The sequence below is a fragment of the Bufo bufo genome, chromosome 2 (genome assembly GCF_905171765.1).
Source record: "Bufo bufo chromosome 2, aBufBuf1.1, whole genome shotgun sequence".
Classification (NCBI taxonomy): Eukaryota; Metazoa; Chordata; class Amphibia; order Anura; family Bufonidae; genus Bufo; species Bufo bufo.
Window position 1 is genome coordinate 3,496,656 of NC_053390.1, and position 22,257 is coordinate 3,518,912.

A 22,257-nucleotide genomic window follows, 5' to 3' on the forward strand; every position below is an offset into this window, starting at 1 on the left:
GCGGGAAGGCTAACAGGCGAGCAGCGGCAGGATGTGAACGCCGGAAGCGCGAACAGACGGCCCGCACTTTATGCAGCAGCTCTGACATGTCGGGGTAGTTGTGAATGAACTTCTGCACCACCAAATTCAGCACATGCGCCAGGCAAGGGATGTGCGTCAAACCGGCTAGTCCCAGAGCTGCTACGAGATTTCGCCCATCACCGCACACCACCAGGCCGGGCTTGAGGCTGACTGGCACCAACCACTCGTCGGTCTGTTGTTCAAGGCCCGTCCACAGCTCCTGCGCGGTGTGGGGCCTGTCCCCCAAACAGATACGTTATAACACTGCCTGCTGTCGTTTACCCCTGGCTGTGCTGAAGTTGGTGGTGAAGGGGTTACGCTGACCGGATGAGGAGCCGGTAGAGGATGAGGAAGCGGAGTAGGAGGTGCAAGCAACAGGAGGCAAACTGAAGCGCCCTGAAATCCTCGGTGGTAGAAGGACATGCGCCAAACTGCTATCCGCCTCAGGCCCAGCCGCCACTGCATTTACCCAGTGTGCAGTTATGGAGATATAACGGCCCTGACCGTGCTTACTGGTCCACGTATCCGTAGTCAGGTGCAGCTTGCCACAGATGGCGTTGCGCAGTGCACACCTGATTTTGTCCCCCACTTGGTTGTGCAGGGAAGGGATGGCTCTCCTGGAAAAGTAGTGGCGGCTGGGCACGACGTACTGTGGGACAGCCACCGCCATAAGGCCTTTAAAACTCTCCGTCTCCACCAGACTGAATGACAGCATTTCAAAGGCCAGTAATTTAGAAATGCTGGCATTCAAGGCCAGGGATCGCGGGTGGGTAGGGGCAGGGCCGGCGTCATAACCCGGCATCCTGGGCAAGTGCCGGGGCCCAATGCTCCTGGGGGGGCCACTGAGCTGCTATGAGCACTTCCATCAATACAGATGGAAGCTCTCACTGCTGTCATTTCACTTACGCAGTACCCCTTTGGTGGGCCCTCTGAGTCACATGGGTCCAGCTGCTGCAGAGACACAGGACACGCCCCCTCTACACAGGACACGCCCCCTCTACACAGGACACGCCCCCTCTACACAGGACACGCCCCCTCTACACAGGACACGCCCCCTCTACACAGGACACGCCCCCTCTACACAGGACACGCCCCCTATACACAGGACATGCTGCCTGAGGAGAGAGAGGGCAGGGCTGGAGCAGAGAAGTGTGAAGACAGTCTGTGGGTCTGCACTGTGACTGTCTCTTCTCTGTGAGTCTGCACTGTGACTGTCTCTTCTCTGTGGGTCTGCACTGTGACTGTCTCTTCTCTGTGAGTCTGCACTGTGACTGTCTCTTCTCTGTGGGTCTGCACTGTGACTGTCTCTTCTCTGTGGGTCTGCACTGTGACTGTCTCTTCTCTGTGGGTCTGCACTGTGACTGTCTCTTCTCTGTGGGTCTGCACTGTGACTGTCTCTTCTCTGTGGGTCTGCACTGTGACTGTCTCTTCTCTGTAGGACAGAAGGGGGGGGGGGGGGAATCTTCAATCTGCTGCTTCATTCTATTTTAAGCTGTTTGTCTCCATGACACCTGCCCCCCCCCCCCATATCCTGTCCTATCTCCTCCTCATGGAGCCCCCGCCGTCTCCTTTCCTCCCTCATGTATCCAGGGCTCCTGTTCCACCCTCCTATCTCCTATTGCTGCCCTGCACAGACCTCCTGCCACTACTTGTATGAATCCCCCTCAGAGCCCCTTCCACCGACTTGCTGTGTCCACCCCTCCTGTCCATCCTGGGCCCCTGTCTCACTCCTCTGCCTCTCATTATGATGGCACCTGAACCACATTCACCATAAGGACCTTCTAACGTCACAGGGTCATGTGACTGTGCCCCCCACCCCGTACTGTGCCCCCTTATACCCTGCATTGTGCCCTCTTACCACACCCTGTGCAGTGCCCCTAGTCATCCCCTGTACTGGGCCCCCTTATACCCTTTTATCCTGTCACTGTATGGCGGTGTTATCCGGTCACTGTATGCTGGTGGTATCCGGTCACTGTATGGCGGTGGTATCCGGTCACTGTATGGCGGTGGTATCCGGTCACTGTATGGCGGTGTTATCCGGTCACTGTATGGCGGTGTTATCCGGTCACTGTATGGCGGTGTTATCCGGTCACTGTATGGCGGTGTTATCCGGTCACTGTATGGCGGTGTTATCCGGTCACTGTATGGCGGTGTTATCCGGTCACTGTATGGCGGTGTTATCCGGTCACTGTATGGCGGTGTTATCCGGTCACTGTATGGCGGTGTTATCCGGTCACTGTATGGCGGTGGTATCCGGTCACTGTATGGCGGTGGTACCCGGTCACTGTATGGCGGTGGTACCCGGTCACTGTATGGCGGTGTTATCCGGTCACTGTATGGCGGTGTTATCCGGTCACTGTATGGCGGTGTTATCCGGTCACTGTATGGCGGTGGTATCCGGTCACTATATGGCGGTGGTATCCAATGACTGGATGGCCATAACTGTAACCCTTTCCTGCCCACACCACTTTTTTTAGACCTGGCATGAGCGGGAAATATACGCAGATTGCGGTGCTAAGGACCTTTGCGCCACAATCTGTCAGAAATACGCCTAACATAGACGTATTTCTATATAGTAAATGACCCCCTAATTGTATTATTATCCGGGGGTAGGGCTAATATCTGTATATTATATAGATTCTAGTGTATTATACTGTGCCCTGTATTTTCCAGTAGATAAATGATCCTTGGGAAGCACAGTCCTCACCCCTGACCACCAGGACCAGGCAGCGCTCTGTTAGTACATGGCGGCCTCCCCTCTCCGCTCCACTGTGTACTGGGGCTTATTCTGACACTAGGGCTCGGTTCACATCCTATTTGAAGCATCCATTTAATACATACCAAAAATGTCTGCGTTACCAGATGCCTCAGACTGATGCCGCACAGTGGCGTCCGTTCACCGTACAGTTCCATTGTGTTAACATATGCATTTCTTAATGGACTCTGCAGAATACAAAACCGTGGAGCGCTGCACATGTGTATACATCAAACCGATAGGAAAAACGTGATGTGAACACACATTGGGGGGTGGGGGGGTGGGGGACGTACTAAGATTTGCTGTGGGGCCCAGTCAGTTCTAGCTACATCACTGCACATCTCCTTCTCTCCTCCAGGCCCGGCCCGGCGGTGACGTCATGACGTGTGTCTCACTGCTGCAGCGGAGGAGAGAAGGAGCGCGGGGAGCTGCGGTTAGTGAATGACAGGACCACCGGCTCCCCTGCGCTCCAGCAATGATAGGTATGTGAGGGGGCCACTGGGGGGTCATTACACTGTGAGGGCCCCTTACACAGTATAATGACTCCCAGTGGCCCCCATTTAGTATAATGATCCCCATTGACCCTCCATTTAGTATAATGACCACCAGAGCCCCCATTCAATATAATGACCCTGAGTGCCCCCTCCATACAGTATAACCCCCAGTGTGGGGGCGACTGGGGGTCATTATTCTGAATGGAGGGCCACTGTGGGGTCATTATACTGTGAAGGCCCTTTACATTATATAATGACCCCCAGTGTCCCCCATTTAGTATAATGATCCCCAATGACCCTCCATTCAGTATAATGACCCCCAGAGCCCCCTCCATACAGTATTCCCCCAGTGTGGGGGCTACTGGGGGGTCATTATTCTGAATGGGGGCGAATGGGGGTTATTATTCAGAATGCAGGGCCACTGGGGGTCATTATACAGTGGGGGGGGGAATTGGGGGTTCATTATACTGTGTGAAGGGCCACTAGTTGACATTATACTGTATAGGGGCCACTGGGGGTCATTATATTGTGTGGGAGCCACAGGGGGACATGTAAATGTAAAAAAATGCCTTATGGGGGCCCACTGGGATTTATCGCCCAAGGGCCCACATGAACCTGGAGCCGGCCCTGGGTAGGGGGGGTACTTCCACTTCCTCTCCAGCGTTTGGGAGATGGAGAGCTGAACGCTTCCGTGGGACATTGTGGAGATGCTTGGTGACCCAGGTGTTGGTGTTGCTGGCCGATCCTCTGTTTGCGGGGTGGGTGGCAGGTGGCACTGTCACTCCAGAGGTGGATGAAGAGGCCGAGACTGCAGCAGAAGAGGAAGCAGGAGGAGCCAGAGACCTTTCTTGGTTTTTGAGGTGTCCTCCACTGCAGCTCCTGCTTTGCACTTAGATGCCTGGTCATGCAGGTTGTGCTAAGGTTCAGAACGTTAATGCCTCGCTTCAGGCTCTGATTGCACAGCGTACAAACCACTCGTGTCTTGTCGTCAGCACATTGTCTGAAGAACTGCCACGCCAGGGAACTCCTTGGAGCTGGCTTTGGTGTGCTCGGTCCCTTGCTGCGGTGGGCAGTAGCAGGCGTACTGTCTAGAGGACGGCCGCTCCGCTTTTGCACCCTGCTCCCTCTTCTGCTGTGCTGGTGGCTCTGTGCGACCACCGCCTCTTCCTCCGAACTACATAGGTCACTCGCATGACCTTGATTCCATGTGGGTCGAGGACCTCATCGTCCTCCACATCATCTTACACCCAGTCTTCACCCCTGCCCTCCTTGTCGGTCTGCACACTTTCGAAAGCCCCATCAGTTGGCACCTGTGTTTCGTCATCATCCGAGACGTGCTGCGATGGTCCTCCCATGTACTCATCTTGAAAGATAAGTGTTTGGCCATCAGTGCACTCAATCTCTTCCACTTCTGGGGCAGGGCTAGGTGGACGGCCCTGGGAAACCCTGCTAACAGAGTCATCAAAAAGCAGAAGAGACTGCTGCATGACTTGGGGCTCAGACTGCTTGGCTGATTTGCAAGGGGGTGAGGTGAAAGACTGATGGACATCGGCTGCAGGTGCCAACTCTGATCTTTCAGCAGGAGACTTGGTGGGAGACAATGTGAAGGAACTGGATCCACTGTCAGCAACCCAATCTACTATCGCCTGTACTTGTTCAGGCCTCACCATTCGTAGAGCCGTATTAGGCCCGACCAAATACCGCTGCAGGTTCTGTCGCCTACTCGCACCTGAGGAAGGGGTTTCACTTGTGCGTGTAGCTGGCACAGATCGACCACGTCCTCTCCCTGCAACAGGAGCTCCACCAGCAGCACCACCACCTGGGCCACGTCCCTTATTTGACGCTCTCCTCATTGTTTTCGAATTTAGGATCTTGCCCTAAATGGGTGTTTAATTAATAGTAGAATAGAACGACAGTATGTACAGGGTGTATCTCACACGGCCTGAACCAGACTAGGCCTCAATTAAAGATTTCTTTGCCCAAAATGGCTGTATTTCAAATCCCTGAATCAAACCCCTTTATGTAGAGGTAGTATCTCACAGGGCCTGAACCTCTGTAGGCCTGAAGTAAATATTGATGGCCCAAATGGCGGTATTTAAAATCTCTGAATGTAACCCAAATGTGTTAAGGGTGTCTCTCACAATGACATCTGCATCAAAGGCTGCCAACTAAATTTTTGGAGCCCAAACGAGTGTTTGTTTAATAACTGAATTTGACAGCAGTATATAAGTCTGTAATTTCACACGTGCTGATGCTGCAAGGCCTGAAAATAGTGTTTTTTGTCAAAGCGTGTTTTTCAAACCCCAGAAAATGATGGGTGTATTTCTAGCTTAAATTACACACTGACTAATCCAGATGTTGTAGATTGCCAAAAAAGTCTTTTTTTGCTAACAGAATATGAAAACTGTATATATTAAACTTGAATTTAACACTTGCAGATCTGGAAAATACAGTTTTTTGAAAAAATCCAGATGTTGTAGTTTGCCAAAAAAAAATAGTGATTTGCAATGTCCCAAAAGCTCAGTCCCACCTAACTAACAGAATTATAAAATTTTTTATTTTTTTTTTGGTCAATGGGCTCAGGGCAGGGTAAAACGATTGTGCCCTGCACCCACACAACTGTTTGTCTGTAGATCGCTGAGTTAGATTCTCTCCCTGAAATCACGAGTCCAGCTGCATCCTCTCCCTACACTGGTAACAGCAGAGTGACGGGCAGCGCTACGTGACTGCAGCTTATATAGAGGCTGGGTCACATGCTGCTCTGGCCAATCACAGCCGGCAAGGTAAGTTACATGAAAAGTAGGGTTGAGCGAACCCGAACTGTAATGTTCGTACCGAACTTTAGTTTTTTTGGACCCCGGACCCGAACTTTTCTGTAAAAGTTTGGGTTCGGTGCTTTTGTTGGCACTTTTTGAAAGGCTGCACAGCAGCCAATCAACAAGTGTTTAACTGTCTGACCTTAGAAGCCATCACAGCCATGCCTACTAATGGCATATTAGTAGGGATGGCTGTGATGGCTTCTAAGGTCAGACAGTTAAACACTTGTTGATTGGCTGCTGTGCAGCCTTTCAAAAAGTGCCAACAAAAGCACCGAACCCAAACTTTTACAGAAAAGTTAGGGTCCGGGGTCCAAAAAAACTAAAGTTCGGTACGAACCCGAACATTACAGTTCGGGTTCGCTCAACCCTACTTTTCATGTAACTTACCTCTATATATTTATTCTGGAAGAGGAGAGTCGGGGGAGAACTAGTGGGGGCATCTGATCTGTCTTTCTGATTGCAGCTCCATATGGAGCAGATTCTTTCCTGGATTATTATTTTTACCAATTACCAATGATTTAGGGAACAGACAGATTATATGATAACTAAACCTGCAGATTTTGGGGTAAGTGTCCTCCATGCTGAAGGTGAAATTAGTTCTACCTCCGGAAAATGGGAGAGGAAATAACCAACCGAATGAGGAGTAAATTTCATCAAGAATGGTGAGAAAGAGAAGATGATGGTTGCAGAGCGGGCTTGTCTTGGTGCTCATTTTCTGGACCAGTGGAGTTCTATGTCCCCTGCTGGAGGCCGCAGCCGGCACCTGGCAGCTAGGCCTCCTTCTCTGTCCCATAAGGTGTGCATGCGCTTTCCCTCTCTTAAAGGGCCAGTGCACTCTTGTACCAATCTCCACCACTCAATGGATGGACACTTGGGGGTACCTAGGCAACTATCATAGGGAAAGATGCCTGAATCATAGGTTGTCTAGCTTGCTAGTTTTTTGCAAATATGTGTTTTTTTTTCTGTTTTTCTGCCTGTGTACCCCTCTGCATTTTCCTCACTCTGCTGCCTGCCCTGGCCTTGGACTTATTTTACGGATTTACATGAACTTTTGCTAGCCTGACCTCTGCCTGTTAGAGATTTTGTTTTGCCTTACTCTTGGTGCTCCACACCAGTGTTTCTGACCCCCATGAGCCAGTTATCAACCACACAGGGAGGACTACAGAAAGTAGTGTACTGTCCTTGAGCAGTGGTACTGTAAAATCTGGACATTTATAGACATTTTCCCCTGTTACCCTATAATCTTCTTACTTTATTTCACTTGAAAGGGTTAATGTGCACGGTTTACTACTGTGCAACTGCATTTTATATGTTGTGATTTATATACTGTTCATTCGCTCTGTATTTTCAAGGCCCTTTCGAAAGGGTTAATGAATACTGAAAGACTTTTGGGACTTTGAATGAGAAGCTGGTAATTTTCCACAGCTGCCATAGAGTTTAAAGAAGAGTCTATTTTGGAGGGGAAAAGCCAGACGTTGTTTACCACTCAAACCAGACTGACTGACCTTGTGAATGTCTGGTTTAGCTTTGTTGTTATGTCTGGAAACTTGTTTTTGTCTGGAAAAACTGCTTAGTCATTACCATTGAGTATCATTGAATCTGTAATGTAAGTCTAATACAGACGGGAATTGTAACATTGTATCTGTTTGTGCTGAGTTTCTCCACATGACCCCTCCCACTAGAAGGTTCCAGTCTAGCTAAAACTGTATATGAGGAGATCAGTCAGAGCCCCTAGTGTGTTGCAGTTAGGGAACAGTGCTTGGAGGAGAAGACTGTGCCAGTCTGCATGAGTGATCAGAAGAAGATGCTTAGATGGGTATGCTGAACCACAGACCGTGTATCACCAGCCTTGGACCAGGGTACCAGCCTTCTGAGAGGAGAGAGAGAAGGACAGCTAGCTCAGGCCTTTCCTCAGCATCAAACTCTTCTTCTGCCAGGGAGGAGACTGGAGAAGCCGGGCCTGTGCCTCGTCTCAGGGAGGAGACAGGAGAAGCCGTCCCTAGGCCTCATCTCAGGGAGGAGACTGAAGAACCTAGCCCTATGCCTTGTCTGTATTGTTTTGCACCTGAATTCTTCCAGTAAAGAAGGCCCCTGGTTACTGCAGACCCTGACTCTCTGGACTTATTTCTCATTGGGTTGCGCCACGCTTTATTATCTCATTCAGGGGGCAGCAGCACGTGGTGACACCTCTACGGTGTCCGGGAGACCCAGCTTAGCATTGGGGCCATCTCAAACTCGGCCAGTGCAGTACCGGCGTGGTGGCTCATCCGCAGTGAAGTACAGATCCCTGTATAGGGGCTAAAGTTTGAATACCAGGGGTCTGGCAGGATAATATCCTTAGGTTTAGCCCAAAATCAAACCAGTTGGTTGATACAGTGGTTCCATACCCACTGCCTGTAACAACAATCTGCCCAATGTGAGTGCCTTCACTTACTGTGTGAGCTCCTCCTGTTTCCCTCTCAGCTCATTTTTGGTTATCCGGAGAAGATTTTGCAAGGAGTTCTTTGTGGTCTCTGTGTCTTCCTTCTCCCTTCTCATTCTCTGTAACTCCTGTGTGGAGGTCTTCCACTTCTCCTGCACCTCATGCAACTCAGCCTTGGTCTTTTCCAGTTCTCTCCGGTTCTCCTGAAGCGTTTGGAGCATGGAGTCTGTTCTCTGGTTATTCTCGGTGAATCTGGAGCCGAGGTCTTCATGATCTCCCTGTAGTTCTTGTAATGTGGCTGCTGTGCTGAGGAGACGTCTGGACACCTGAGATACTGACATGGCACAGGATGAAGTCTGGTCACAATAAACAACATCATACAAGAGAGGACATAGTGTGCGGTGAAGGCTTCAGGAAACCAGAGAAACTGCCATGACACAGGATTAGGACTGGTCACAATAAAGGACATCATACAAGAGATGACATACTGTGCTGAGGAGACTTCCAGACACCTGAGATACTGACATGACACAATATGAGAACATCGTACAAGAGAGGACATACTGTGCTAAAGAGACATCTGGACAACTGAGATACCAGCATGACGAGGACTAATTGCATAAGAATCTGCCGATGGATTCATATTTATAAAGTTCGGTTTACACTTTGCCTATTTCTAGTGGAAAAAATTAGCAACAATTTACAGCACAAAGCAAATGAGGGTCAGAAAACTCATCCACATGAAGGGTCACACTAGAAGGTAAAGGGTTAAAGATTTGTGCTGTTTGACAGATCTTAAGGTACACGACTCACAAAAAGTTTGGCATATTTGGCTTGTGGGTGAAATTTCAGGATGAACCTAATATGCCCTCTAACCTTTACAGGAGAACTTAATGTGACCTTCTCTAACCTTCTGAAGGCACATGTCCAACTTCTCAATGTTTCAGGACTTTTTGCACAACAAGGAGCTTAGGGTTCTTTCACACTAGCGTTTTTCTTTTCCGGTATTGAGTTCCGTCCTAGGGGCTCAATACCGGAAAAGAACTGATCAGTTTTATCCTAATGCATTCTGAATAGAAAGCAATCCGTTCAGGATGCATCAGTTCAGTCACTGTACGGTTTTTGGACGGAGAAAATACCGCAGCATGCTGCAGTATTTTCACCATCCAAAATTCCGGAATACTTGCCACTTTACATTGAAATGCATTAATGCCGGATCCGGCCCTAAGTGTTCTGGAAAAACGGATCCGATTTTGCGGTCTACGCCTGCGCAGACCTTTAAAAATGTGAAAAAGATAAATACCAGATCAGTTTTTCTGGATGACAACCGGAGAGACGGATCCGGTATTGCAATGCATTTGTGAAACGGATCGGCATCCGGATCTGTCTACAAATGGTATCTGTTACAGATTGCCGGCGATGGAACTGCCTGCCGGAATCTAGCGATGCTAGTGTGAAAGTACCCTTAACAGCAAAATTCACAACAGGTGTTTGATCCATGAATCGGCAAAAAAAAAATCCTGGTTTAATTAGAATTGGTGTTAAACAGTCCTCCTCATCATGCTGTTCACATTGTCACATCATGAGACCAAGACAACACCCAACAGTACCTTGCCATTGCGAGGCTTCAACAGGATGTTCTCAGATGGAAGTGGCCACTGAGCTTAGAGTGTCAAGAGTGTCATCAGCAGGTTGTATCAGAGATACAGAGACTGGAAGAGTCACGAACCGGTGGTTGTGAACCCACTGTTCCACGTGTCCTACCTCCTCTAAGGGCATTGTCATGTCTAAGTGAACCCTTCGTTCTTCACAGTACCCATGATGGTGGGGATAGACTCTGGGCTGGTTTTAGACAAAATGTGGCCCTGGTCAAAATCAAAAGTGGGGCCCAAAATCTTGTAATAATTTGCTAAAAACACAGTCAGACGTTGGACACCCAGCAGCCCAGCCGATCAACTCCTCAAACAGCTGGTCAGGGGGGTGCTGGGTGTCGGACCCCTGCCGTTCTGATACCGATGACCGATCCTGAGGATAGGTCATCAATATGGAAAAACCCGGAGAACTTCTTGAAGCGACTCCTAATACTGTGCCTGCTGTGCTCCCTCCATGCCTACAAACACTATACTATACACCCAGACTGCCCTCATTAGTAATAGCGCCCCCAATAGTGATAATACTCCCCAAAATAGCCCCCATTAGTAGCAATGCTTTCCATATTGTGTCAAATAATAACGCCCCTACAGTACTTTAGTAGTAATAATACAACCATAATGCGCCCAGTGGCTCTAATGTCCGCCTGTAGTGCCCCCCAATAGTTCCAATATATACTGCTCCCGCCATAGTGCCAGTATGTGTGTGTGTATATATATATATATATATATATATATATATATATATATATATATATATATATAATTAGTGAAAGTAGAAAAATGGCAGCACCGGGAAAAATGAAGAAAGAAAATGAAAACGGGTGCACAGCCCAAATGGGGAAAAAGCTTATCAAGTATGAAGAGACCAAAAAGCGGCCAGCACTTCAAAGTAATGGTGAATTATACAAAACGTTAGTCACCCATGTGATAAGGCAACATTTCGGCTCTATGTGAGCCTTTCTCAAGTCTGGCTTGAGAAAGACTCGCATTGAGCTGAAACGTTGCCTTATCACATGGGTGACTAACGTTCTGAATATTTAACCATTACTTTGGAGTGCTGGCCGCTTTTTGGTCTCTCTCTCTATCTATATATAATAAAATAGAAAACTCCAGCACTGTGCTTTTGCATCAAAGAATTTTTCGTTTATTAGAAAATGCGGCGTCGTGATGTGACGTTTCGGCCACTTTGGCCTTTATCAAACTACTGCCGCTGTCGGGAGATTCGCCAGTTGTAATAGCGCTATTAGGTACTGATAGAGGTTTACATCTCTATTCTATATATATATATATATATGGCCTCTGCACACAGATATTCGGTCTCTGCACATTATATATATATATATGATATAAAAGTCTACACACCCCTGTTAAGATGTCAGGTTTCTGTGATGTAAAAAAGAGACAAAGATAAATCATTTCAGAACTTTTTCCCACCTTTAATGTGATTTATCTTTGTCTCATTTTTTTACATTACAGAAACCTGACATTTTAACAGGGGTGTGTAGACTTTTATATCCACTGTATATATAATGTACCCTGTAGTGCCAGTATATAATGCTCCCCCCATAGTGCCAGTATATAATCTATAATGTATGTTCTTGATATAAGAATATATTGGCGAAAGTCTCAATTTAATATCAGCGTGAGGGTTTAGCCATATATTGTCAATAGCATTTACCATTGTAGTGCAACATTTTCAGTGATATATATAATGTACCCCGTAGTGCCAGTATATACATAATGTACCCCGTAGTGCCAGTATATATATAACGTACCCCGTAGTGCCAGTATATATATAATGTACCCCGTAGTGCCAGTATATATATATATATATATATATATATATATATATATATATATATATATTGTACCTCGTAGTGCCCAGTATATATAATGATCTCCTTCCCTGGTGCCCCCAGCAGTGCGGACACCTTCCTCCCGTCCCCCCCGGCGCTCTCTGCGATGCAGACCACAGTATTATCTGTGGCTTGTGTTGCTGTGTCCCGATGTGTGCGGTCCCAATGACATCACCACTCCTGCTCCAGGTCTCACGTGACCACATCATTGTTCTGTTCCAGTATCTTGCATTGTGTATTGGTATGCTCTTCTCCCCCCCTCCCGTTTTCAGACTTGTAGTTAGTTTAGCCTAGCCACTCCCTGTTTTCCCAGTGATGCCTCGCTCATAGTGTGCTCAGCTTTATGAGTAGCAGCATCCATGCAACATCTTGTAATACAATCTCCGGATTAAAAGGCTACTTGATTAACGCCTGGGTGTCTGATGCGTAAGCTGTAAGTGGAGAGTCAAATTTAACAAGTCACTCCCGTGCGCATAGAGGTTGCTCTGCACAGGGGCGTGATTGTATATAGCTGACACAATAAAAGAATTGCCTTAGTACTCTCCTTCTCTTGCTAAGGATAAAATATTCCCCTCCTCCAAGTAATAAGACATCATCATTAGTCTCCTGCTTGGTGCAGTGGAGGGTTATTGCACCGCTTGCGTAAGAGCTTTTCATCATATCCTGCTCTGCACTGCATTCACTGAGGATCGCAGAAGCTTCTAGCAATTGACGTTTTCATACAGGCAAGGAACTGCATTCAGCCCTGTTTTCTGAGGCAAATACAGTAGGTATTTTCGATATTGTATTTCTATCGCGAGCCCATCACGCTGGTGCTCGGCGCTGCAGCTTGTACTTGTCGCGCTGCCTGTCCCCGAGACCATCCGCAATGGGCTTGCGATGCATTCTCAAACTGTTGTTGCTACATGTAACCACGGGGTGGCGCTGGACAAAAACCATTGTGCGCATGTCGGCTTTTGTTCAGTCCTCCTCTGAGACCTCTGAGACTGCTTTACATATACTGTATGCCCTTCTTTAAGTAAATCTGCTGGTGGTCCAGCGGCAGCGTGTCAGCCTTGTAACACCTAGTGTCTAGGGTTCGATTCCCCCGTTAACTTTTTTTTTTTTTTGTGTGTCTTTACTTAATAATTTGTGTTAACTTCCAGAAAAAGGTTAATTAGATCATTTCCCTGCATAGCTGCAAAGCTGGAGATTAGTGTGGCATACTGCTTTTATTAATATATGAACAAGCGGTGCTGGCAGTCCTAATGTGAGCTGCATTATCACAATGTGACAAACATGCCATGGTGCTGGCTGATTATGGTCATAGAATTGAAAATTCACAAGTAAGTTTGCAGGCGTGCTGCCAAGACCGCACAAAATCCATTATAGTGCAGGTTCCCTGCTGGTGGGGGCTTCACAGGAGAACTAGGTTCATAGAGGATGGGGGACTACAAGTCCCAGTTAGGGCATACTGCCAAGAGTGCACAAAGTCATTGGTTCCCTGCTGGTGGGGGCTTCACAGGAGACCGCTTCTACACACCTGCAGAGTAGCAGCAGAACGGTGCGAGTGATGCTTCACTTCCCTGTCAGGCGGAGTGATCTCCACCCGACAGGAGCTTCCTAGTCCCGGCTGGTCTGACGTCATGATTCAGAGGCTGGGAGCGCGGGATTGAAGAACAATGCCGTATTTAACACCTCCGTCTTAGATATGTGAAGTGGACTGCTTAATGCTTTGGGGGAGGGGGGGGGGGGTGTTAAATAATTTACAATGCAAGTGTTTTTTTTTTATTTATGTTTAATGTGTACAGTTTTATTTTGTATTCTCCACAAAAAGCTAATAACATACAGTATTGTAACATACAGGGAGGAGAATTGGCACCATGGGGGGTGCCTGTAAACTAGCTCCAAACCCCAACTGGCAGAGTATGCCTACAGCACAAGTATCATTCTATTGTAATTCAACATTACAATACTGTATGTTATTAGCTTTTTGTGGAGAATACAAAATAAAACTGTACACATTAAACATAAATAAAAAAAAAACACTTGCATTGTAAATTATTTAACACCCCCCCCCCCCTCCCCCAAAGCATTAAGCAGTCCACTTCACATATCTAAGACGGAGGTGTTAAATACGGCATTGTTCTTCAATCCCGCGCTCCCAGCCTCTGAATCATGACGTCAGACCAGCCGGGACTAGGAAGCTCCTGTCGGGTGGAGATCACTCCGCCTGACAGGGAAGTGAAGCATCACTCGCACCGTTCTGCTGCTACTCTGCAGGTGTGTAGAAGCGGTCTCCTGTGAAGCCCCCACCAGCAGGGAACCAATGACTTTGTGCACTCTTGGCAGTATGCCCTAACTGGGACTTGTAGTCCCCCATCCTCTATGAACCTAGTTCTCCTGTGAAGCCCCCACCAGCAGGGAACCTGCACTATAATGGATTTTGTGCGGTCTTGGCAGCACGCCTGCAAACTTACTTGTGAATTTTCAATTCTATGACCATAATCAGCCAGCACCATGGCATGTTTGTCACATTGTGATAATGCAGCTCACATTAGGACTGCCAGCACCGCTTGTTCATATATTAATAAAAGCAGTATGCCACACTAATCTCCAGCTTTGCAGCTATGCAGGGAAATGATCTAATTAACCTTTTTCTGGAAGTTAACACAAATTATTAAGTAAAGACACAAAAAAAAAAAAAAAAAAGGTAACGGGGGAATCGAACCCTAGACACTAGGTGTTACAAGGCTGACACGCTGCCGCTGGACCACCAGCAGTTTTACTTGTTCATATGCCCAAGAAATTGACACACTCTTCTGCAGCCACAGTAGTACTGTAGTGTGATGACAAATAGAAAACAAAGCGTGCATGACACCTAGCGGTGAAAGTGATTTAGGCAGGAATCCAGAGGGAAAAAAAAAATGAATGAGCGACACAGCTCGGTGCTGTCTCACGCGACAGGGCTCACAGAGGGTCAATATCGCCGATGCAAACCCAGTTTTATGCACAATCTCGCGATCACCTACTGTATCTTCTGCCTGCTATCAAGTTACAGGGCAGAGCCCATCATATTGATACATTGCAAGGCTTAACTCAAACACCACCTGCAGCAGGAGGTCATGTGACTGCCTTTCTGGCACCCGGCCAACATTGTAAGCTACTAAAAGACTGAACTACCACTAGAGGGAGCTGGAAATGGAAGACACAGCTAAAAGGATTTCCAAGCCCTCTTTAAAAATTAAAGAGGTCCTCCTAACTAACACAATTGAGATATGTAATAACTTATCCAGTTTGTGGGAAAAGACTAAACAATGTAAGAATGCAGCACATGGATCAGGCTATAATGAAGATCAATTAAAGGCCATGTGTACAAAATTGAATAAAACCTGTGAAAGTTTTAAGAGACTGTCTGAAAAACATTCTTCTCTGCTATCAAGTCTCGACTCAGAGGAATTCATCCTAGAATTAAAGACCCACACTGCACTTAATGATGAAAGATATAGCAGATTTGTGGCAGTCAAGTCAATGATAGAGGACAAGATATCACAACAATATGAAACTGCGTCCCGCCATTCTAACCTTTCAAGGCACTCCAAAGCTTCATCCCGTTCCTCGAAATCTATTGCTCAGTTCTCATTGCTAAGTCTCACTCGCAGCACTCTTCGCTGAGTAACTCACTGGTGTTAGCACGCACAAAAGCGGAAGCAGCGAAGGTACAAGCTCACTGCATTAGAAAGGAAGCAGCCATTAAGGCACGAGTCGCAGAGACACAAGCCCGATCTCAAGCTAATCAAGCCGCTATACAGGCTCACGCACAAGCAACCAAAGCCAAGGCCGAAGCTGAGTTGGAGGTCCTTCAGAAGGAAAGGGAAAAAGCAGTAGCCATGGCTGAACTCAGAGTTCTAGAAGAAGCTTCTGAAGAAGAAGAAGAAGCTTATCATCCTATGTCCAAGATATCTAATGACTCAGAAAGGCGTACCCTGCAATTCGTTCTAAACCAAAGCAAAGTCAATGCATGTGCACAAGAAGATTCTGCCTCTGCACACCAGCCTGCTGAACTCATGCGAGTAGAAAAAGGGGCAGCCAATAACTATACAGTTGACCCCAGTCCAGTGGACATGTCTCTTTCTTTCAAACCTCTGGCACGTTACACAGTATTTCAGGCGCCATTAGAGACCAAGCTGCTTCAAGCTCATCAAATCACATTAAACCCTCCTGAGACTAGTCGCATAGCGACCAAGACGCTGGCGCCAAGATTACCAGATGTGAAGCCTTCACTTACGCTCAACCCAGCTGCCACTCCATTCCATCTTTCAACCCCCAAATATCAGATGGTGCCAATAACACCAGCGAGGGAGAAGTTCCCGTCACCATGATGCAGGAAAGAAATGACTCATCAGAAATCGCTAAGTACCTCACCCTCAGGGACCTCATCAGTACTAGCCTTACAAACTTTGATGATCGCCCAGAGAACTATAGAAGTTGGAAGGCCACCTTCAAGACAACAGTTCAAACCCTTGGTGTTCCGCCTATGCAAGAACTTGACTTACTAATTAGATGGCTAGGTCCATGGTCGTCAAACTGTGTTAAAAGACTCAAAACCATTCATATCTACGAACCAGTCAAAGGCCTTCACCTCGCATGGGATAGATTAGAGCAGACATACGGCGGCTTGGAAGTAGTTGAATCTGCCTTAATTAGACGACTATACGACTTTCCTGAATTATCCAATACAGACCGCTGAGGGTTCCAGGAATTAATCGACCTTCTTCTTGAGTTTGAAATCGTCAAGGGAGAGCCGCAGCTACCAGGTCTCAGCTTTCTTGATACCTCCCATGGGCCTGATCGTGGAGAAATTACCCCTCAATGTTCAAGATCAATGGGCAACAGCAGGTTCAAAATACAAGGAGCAACATCGCTTTAACTTTCCACCATTTTCATTCTTCTGTAAGTTAATCAAGGACTTAGCTAGAGCCAAAAATGATCCGAGCTTCAACACCTTGGGGACCAACATCTTTGGTTCTACTAAACAAACACGAGACTTTCAGTCCCAGACAGAGAAACCCTAAAGGTTTAATTTCCGTAAAAAAGACAGGGGTTGTGCCCACTATTAACGCAGCCGCTTTAATTGGAAACGAAAGCCCTAAGGAACCCGATCATCATTGCCCTATCCATGATAAACCACATCCTTTAATGAAGTGCCGTGTCTTCATAGGAAAGCCCTTTGAGAAACGTAAGGAGTTCCTAAGGAGTCGTAATATCTGCTTCAGATGCTGTGCATCCACTGAGCATTTCGCCAGAGACTGTGAGGTTCCAATCAAGTGTTCTGAATGTAATAGTGATCTACATGTGTCCGCTGTTCACCCGGGACCAATCAGGCGGAACCTAGAACCAGTTAGCTGGCGCAAGCCCCATTCCGATCAAGGCAGGGAGAGTCATGGCAGGGAGAGTGCCGACCGACCAACCACTACCATCACGCCCAGATGCACAGAGGTATGTGGAGAAGGACTTGTGTGTGGTCAGTCTTGTTCCAAGATTTGCCTCGTGGATGTGTTTCCTACTGCACAACCAGAGAAGACTATAAGAATGTATGCTATTCTAGATGACCAAAGTAATCGTTCCCTAGCTAGCCCTAAGTTCTTTCTGTTCAGGATAGAGGGAGAAACTACACCCTACACCCTAGGAACATTCTCTGGTCTTGTGACAACCTCAGGAAGAAGAGCTAATGGTTTCACCTTGAAGCCCATCAAAGAGATAAGAAACTTTCTCTTCCAACCCTTATTGAGTGTGACGAATTGCCGGACGCAAGGGATGAGATTCCCACGCCTGAGGCCGCACAGCATCACCCTCATCTCAGGAACATAGCCAGAGAGATTCCTCCCCTTGATAACTATGCCGCGATCTTACTCCTGCTAGGTAGAGACATTCTCGAGGCTCATAAGGTCCTTGAACTTTGCAATGGCCCTTTTAACGCTCCATATGCCCAGAAACTTAGTGGGTTGGGTCATCGTGGGGGATGTATGTCTGGACAGAACCCACAGACCCTGCCAAGTACACTCCTTTAGAACCAACGTATTAAGAGGGGGACAAACCTCTTACTTCAGGCAGTGTCCCAACCACTACTATTTGCAAGAGAGCCCCAAGCTGAAAACCAAGACATCCAGAGAGACAGACCCCTTCGTTAGGCAGGAAGAATTAATTAATGGAATAGGGGAAATGGTTTTCCAAGTTACTGCTAAGGATAATACATTAGTTCCTTCAGCGGAAGATAAGGAATTTGTTACCCTCATGGACAGAGAGTTCTTCAAGGATAATACCAAAAGTTGGGTAGCACCTCTGCCCTTCCGAAATCCAAGAGCGACCCCCTGGAGCAGCCAGCAAAGCCCTGCAAATATACATTAGACCCTGCAGGACATGGACGGAAGAGACGGTATCTGGAATATATTCCCACAGTCCCGGCTCCTGGACGCAGGTCCCACAAATACGTCATCAATCATTCCAAACCTTCCACAGACATGGAGTATGACTCCATGGTGAGCTACTCCGCCAGGCTCCTCAGCAAGGAGAAACCTGACAATGCGACCAAAAGAAGTAGAACCCATAGTCAAGGTTAAGGCCAAACAGCTTCTCCTGAAAGAAGTAGGACATATAGTTCGGGTGAAGGCCATACAGCCTCTTCTATAAGGAGTAGAACGTCTAAGATAATGGTGGAAGCTAAATGTTCTTCTGACTCGGATCATCCATCTCCAGATGCACAGTATGATGTTGACAATGCTGGAAACTCCTTGAAGTCCTTTAAAAAAACTAGACAAAGATCTAAAGCCAAAATCCGGGAAGAGCAAGCGTATAAATGAGCACAACCTTTACAAGTTTCCATGGAAGCAGGTACAACATCTCGCCAGTCAGTTCTGGAAAAGGTGGAGAACAGAGTACCTCTGCCTCTTGCAAGAACGCAGAAGGTGGCAAGAACCAAGGCCTAATTTAAAGGAAGGCGATTTTGTTCTATTAAGAGACAAACAAGTTGATCATCTCGACTGGCCTACTGGACTTATTACTAAAGTCGTTTCCAGTTCGGATGGGAAGGTTCGTAAGGTGGAAGTAAGAACCGCGAGAGGTGGAGCAATCAAAACCTTCTTCCGCTCTGTTACAGAAGTTGTGTTACTCCTGCCTGCAGAACTTCCATGTTGAGATCCCTTCTACCAAAGATGCTCAACATCTTCTAAGACTGTTTCCAGTACCAGCTCTATGGCCCAAACTGAAGACTTATCCTTTTTTTATTTGAATAACATTCATTGCATGTTTCCTTTTCAGGTAGATGGACATTATTTGCATTTGCAAGCTATTGTTTTATACAATTCCATTGTATGCATATAAATAGTGGTATCTACCGATACCAGACGGGGAGTGTTCTGTTCCAGTATCTTGCATTGTGTATTGGTATGCTACTCTTTCCCCCCTCCCCCCCCTGTTTTCAGGTTTCTAGTTAGTTTAGCCTAGCCACTCCCTGTTTTCCCAGTGATGCCTCGCTCATAGTGTGCTCAGTTTTCTGAGTAGCAGCATCCATCTTCTGAGCTAGGAGTTTATTGTTGGCATAATTCTTTTACCATCTGGATTACCCTGCAACATCTTGTAATATAATCTCCGGATTAAAAGGCTACTTGATTAACGCCTGGGTGTCTGATGCGTAAGCTGTAAGTGGAGAAAGTCAAATTCAACAAGTCACTCCCGTGCACATAGAGGTTGCTCTACACAGGTGCGTGATTGTATATAGCTGACTTTTGAAACACAACAATAATGCAAGACCCAGCGCAGAAGGTTGCAGTGATGTCATTGCGGCTTCTTGCGCTGTTCTGAGGCCTCACAGGCTTGAGACTTGTGAGGTTGGCCATGAGAGCGCCCCCCTTTATGTGTAGCGAAGTGGAATTCTAGACAGACGACGACCCTCACCTATCCATCTTCCCGGCCCTAAATCAGAGCACATTACTGCATGAGGTATAACAGGAGAGGACTACAACTCCCAGCATGTCTAAGCCATATTATTTAATATCATAGCACGTTACAGGGGGACTTATTAGAGGATGGGACTACAATTCCCAGCATGTCTAAGCAATATTATTTAATATCATAGCACGTTACAGGGGGACTTATTAGAGGATGGGACTACAACTCCCAGCATATCCATAGTGTTGTAATGTACCCTGATATTACATAATAATGGCCTGGACATGCTGGGAGTTGTAGTCCTCTCCTCATACCTCATCTTGTAATGTACTCTGATATTATATAAGAGGACAGGACTACAACTCTCAGCATTTCCCTGGCTCTTACATTGAATCCTTCACTTCTTCCCATGCATCACTGGTCTTCTTCTTTACTTCATTGCTGAGCTCTGCCTCCCGTTCTGGTCACATGATGGTGAGGTCATGGCAGTTCCTTCATCCCCTCTACTGTGCTGAGCTCCGCCTCCTGTTCTGGTCACATGGTGAGGTTATCACTGGTCCTTCATCCCCTCTTCTGTGCTGAGCTCCACCTCCTGCACGTGACGTCATAGCAGGTCCTACAGCTCCAGTAGAAGACGCTGCTGGTGTCCGGAGCTGTCAGCGCTGTGGTAATGATTTCTCTTATATGTGAGGGAGGAGACCTTACACTGCATTGTAAAGAGCAGCTGTCCGCCCGTTTGCTTCCATGGATGCTCTGCTGAACAGCAGCACTGAAGTAGGGGGCCCCTGAGCAATTGCCAAGTTTGACACCCCCCCCCCAAGGCCCTGAATAGACTTTCCCGAGGGGGACACCAGGTCGCTACCTCTTGAGGAGGGTTGGCACACAAGGCAGTTGGTCCAGGCAGACCAGGAGGTATCAGAGGTACAGACGTAGTCAGCAAGCCAAGTCGTAACCAGGAGCAACAGTGCAGGACCGAAGGATGAGGCAGAGGTGAAGTCAGACAGGCAATAGGTCAGGACAGGCGGCACAGGTACAGGGCAGGCAGTCCGGATCGGCAACAGGAGAGTCAAGGCAAGCCCGCAGGGATCAAACAGGTAGAGGAGTCCAGAAACACAAGCAAGGGTCAGGTACACAGGAACACAAGCAGAGATAACAGCAACCTAGCAGGACACAAGGATCGGTTGGAAGCAGGGGAACAGCGGCGCACAGCAGCCGATGTTACAGGAAGAGTCACAGAAAGGCAGAGAAGTGGGCGTTCTTTGACACATCCCACACTGATGACCGCTTCAGTGTGAACAATGCCCTGCAGAACCGGAAGATAAATGCTACACAACTCCAGGTACATATAATGGAGGTGAGAGGCACCCAAGTGTCACATCAGACCATTGGAAACCATTTACATCAGCATGGTCTGCGTGCTAGACAACCTGCAAGGGTACCTGACCACCCCACCAGGCACAGGCATCTTGTATGGGCCAGGGAGCATATACGCTGGATGAGGGACCAGTGGGCCTCAGTGCTGTTCACTGATGAGAGTCAATTCACGCTGAGCAGAAATGATGGCCACCAATCATGTTGGAGACGTCAAGGAGAGCACTCTGCATCATTCACTGTTGTCACCAGACGAGCCTTTGGTGGTGGTGAGGTTACAGTGTGGCAGGGGTGTCTAGTCAGTACAGAACTGCCCTACATTGTGTGAATGGTCCAGTGACAGCCCAGACTACTTGAAGAACATCATTAATCCAGTCATTGTGCCTCTGCATGAACAACACAGGCCTAATGTCATCTTCATGGAGGACCATGCGCCAGCTCATCGAGGTTGTATCATTAGGGAACGGCTGCTGGAGACTGGGGACCTCACATGGAGTGGCCTGCACTTTCTCCAACTGAGTCACCGTGTAGAGGTGCGTAACCCTGTAACTCAGAACCTCAATGACCTGAGGGCTGCCCTCCAAGAAGAGTGGGATGCCATGCCTCAGCAGACAATAAGGTGACTTGTGAACAGCAGACGTTGTTGTCAGGCTTGAATTGATGCTCAAGGCCACATGAGAAGCTCCTCAGACACTGACACTTTGTGGCGGTGTACCCAGCACTGGGGTCGGCTTCTGAGTCAATAAAATGTTTGAGATGAGGAAATCACCATTGCTGCTTCCATTTAAATGCCCGACTTTCATAATGTAATATCACCGAAGCTGGAACTTTTTATGTTTTCCATAAAATTCACCGAAAAGCCAAATACCCCTAACTTTTTATTTCTTCCCTTGCAGCAGAAT

General features: G+C 47.5%; 1 protein-coding gene across 2 annotated transcripts in view; it reads right to left on the bottom strand.

Moving 5' to 3' along the window:
* Positions 1-22,257, bottom strand: part of CD72 (CD72 molecule) — a 149,839-nt gene that overhangs the window by 98,484 nt on the left and 29,098 nt on the right. For both annotated transcript variants that reach the window (XM_040420699.1, XM_040420698.1), the window contains one exon: positions 8,563-8,884. In XM_040420699.1, coding sequence (XP_040276633.1) covers positions 8,563-8,884 — 322 coding nt within the window. The remainder of the gene's footprint in view (positions 1-8,562; positions 8,885-22,257) is intronic.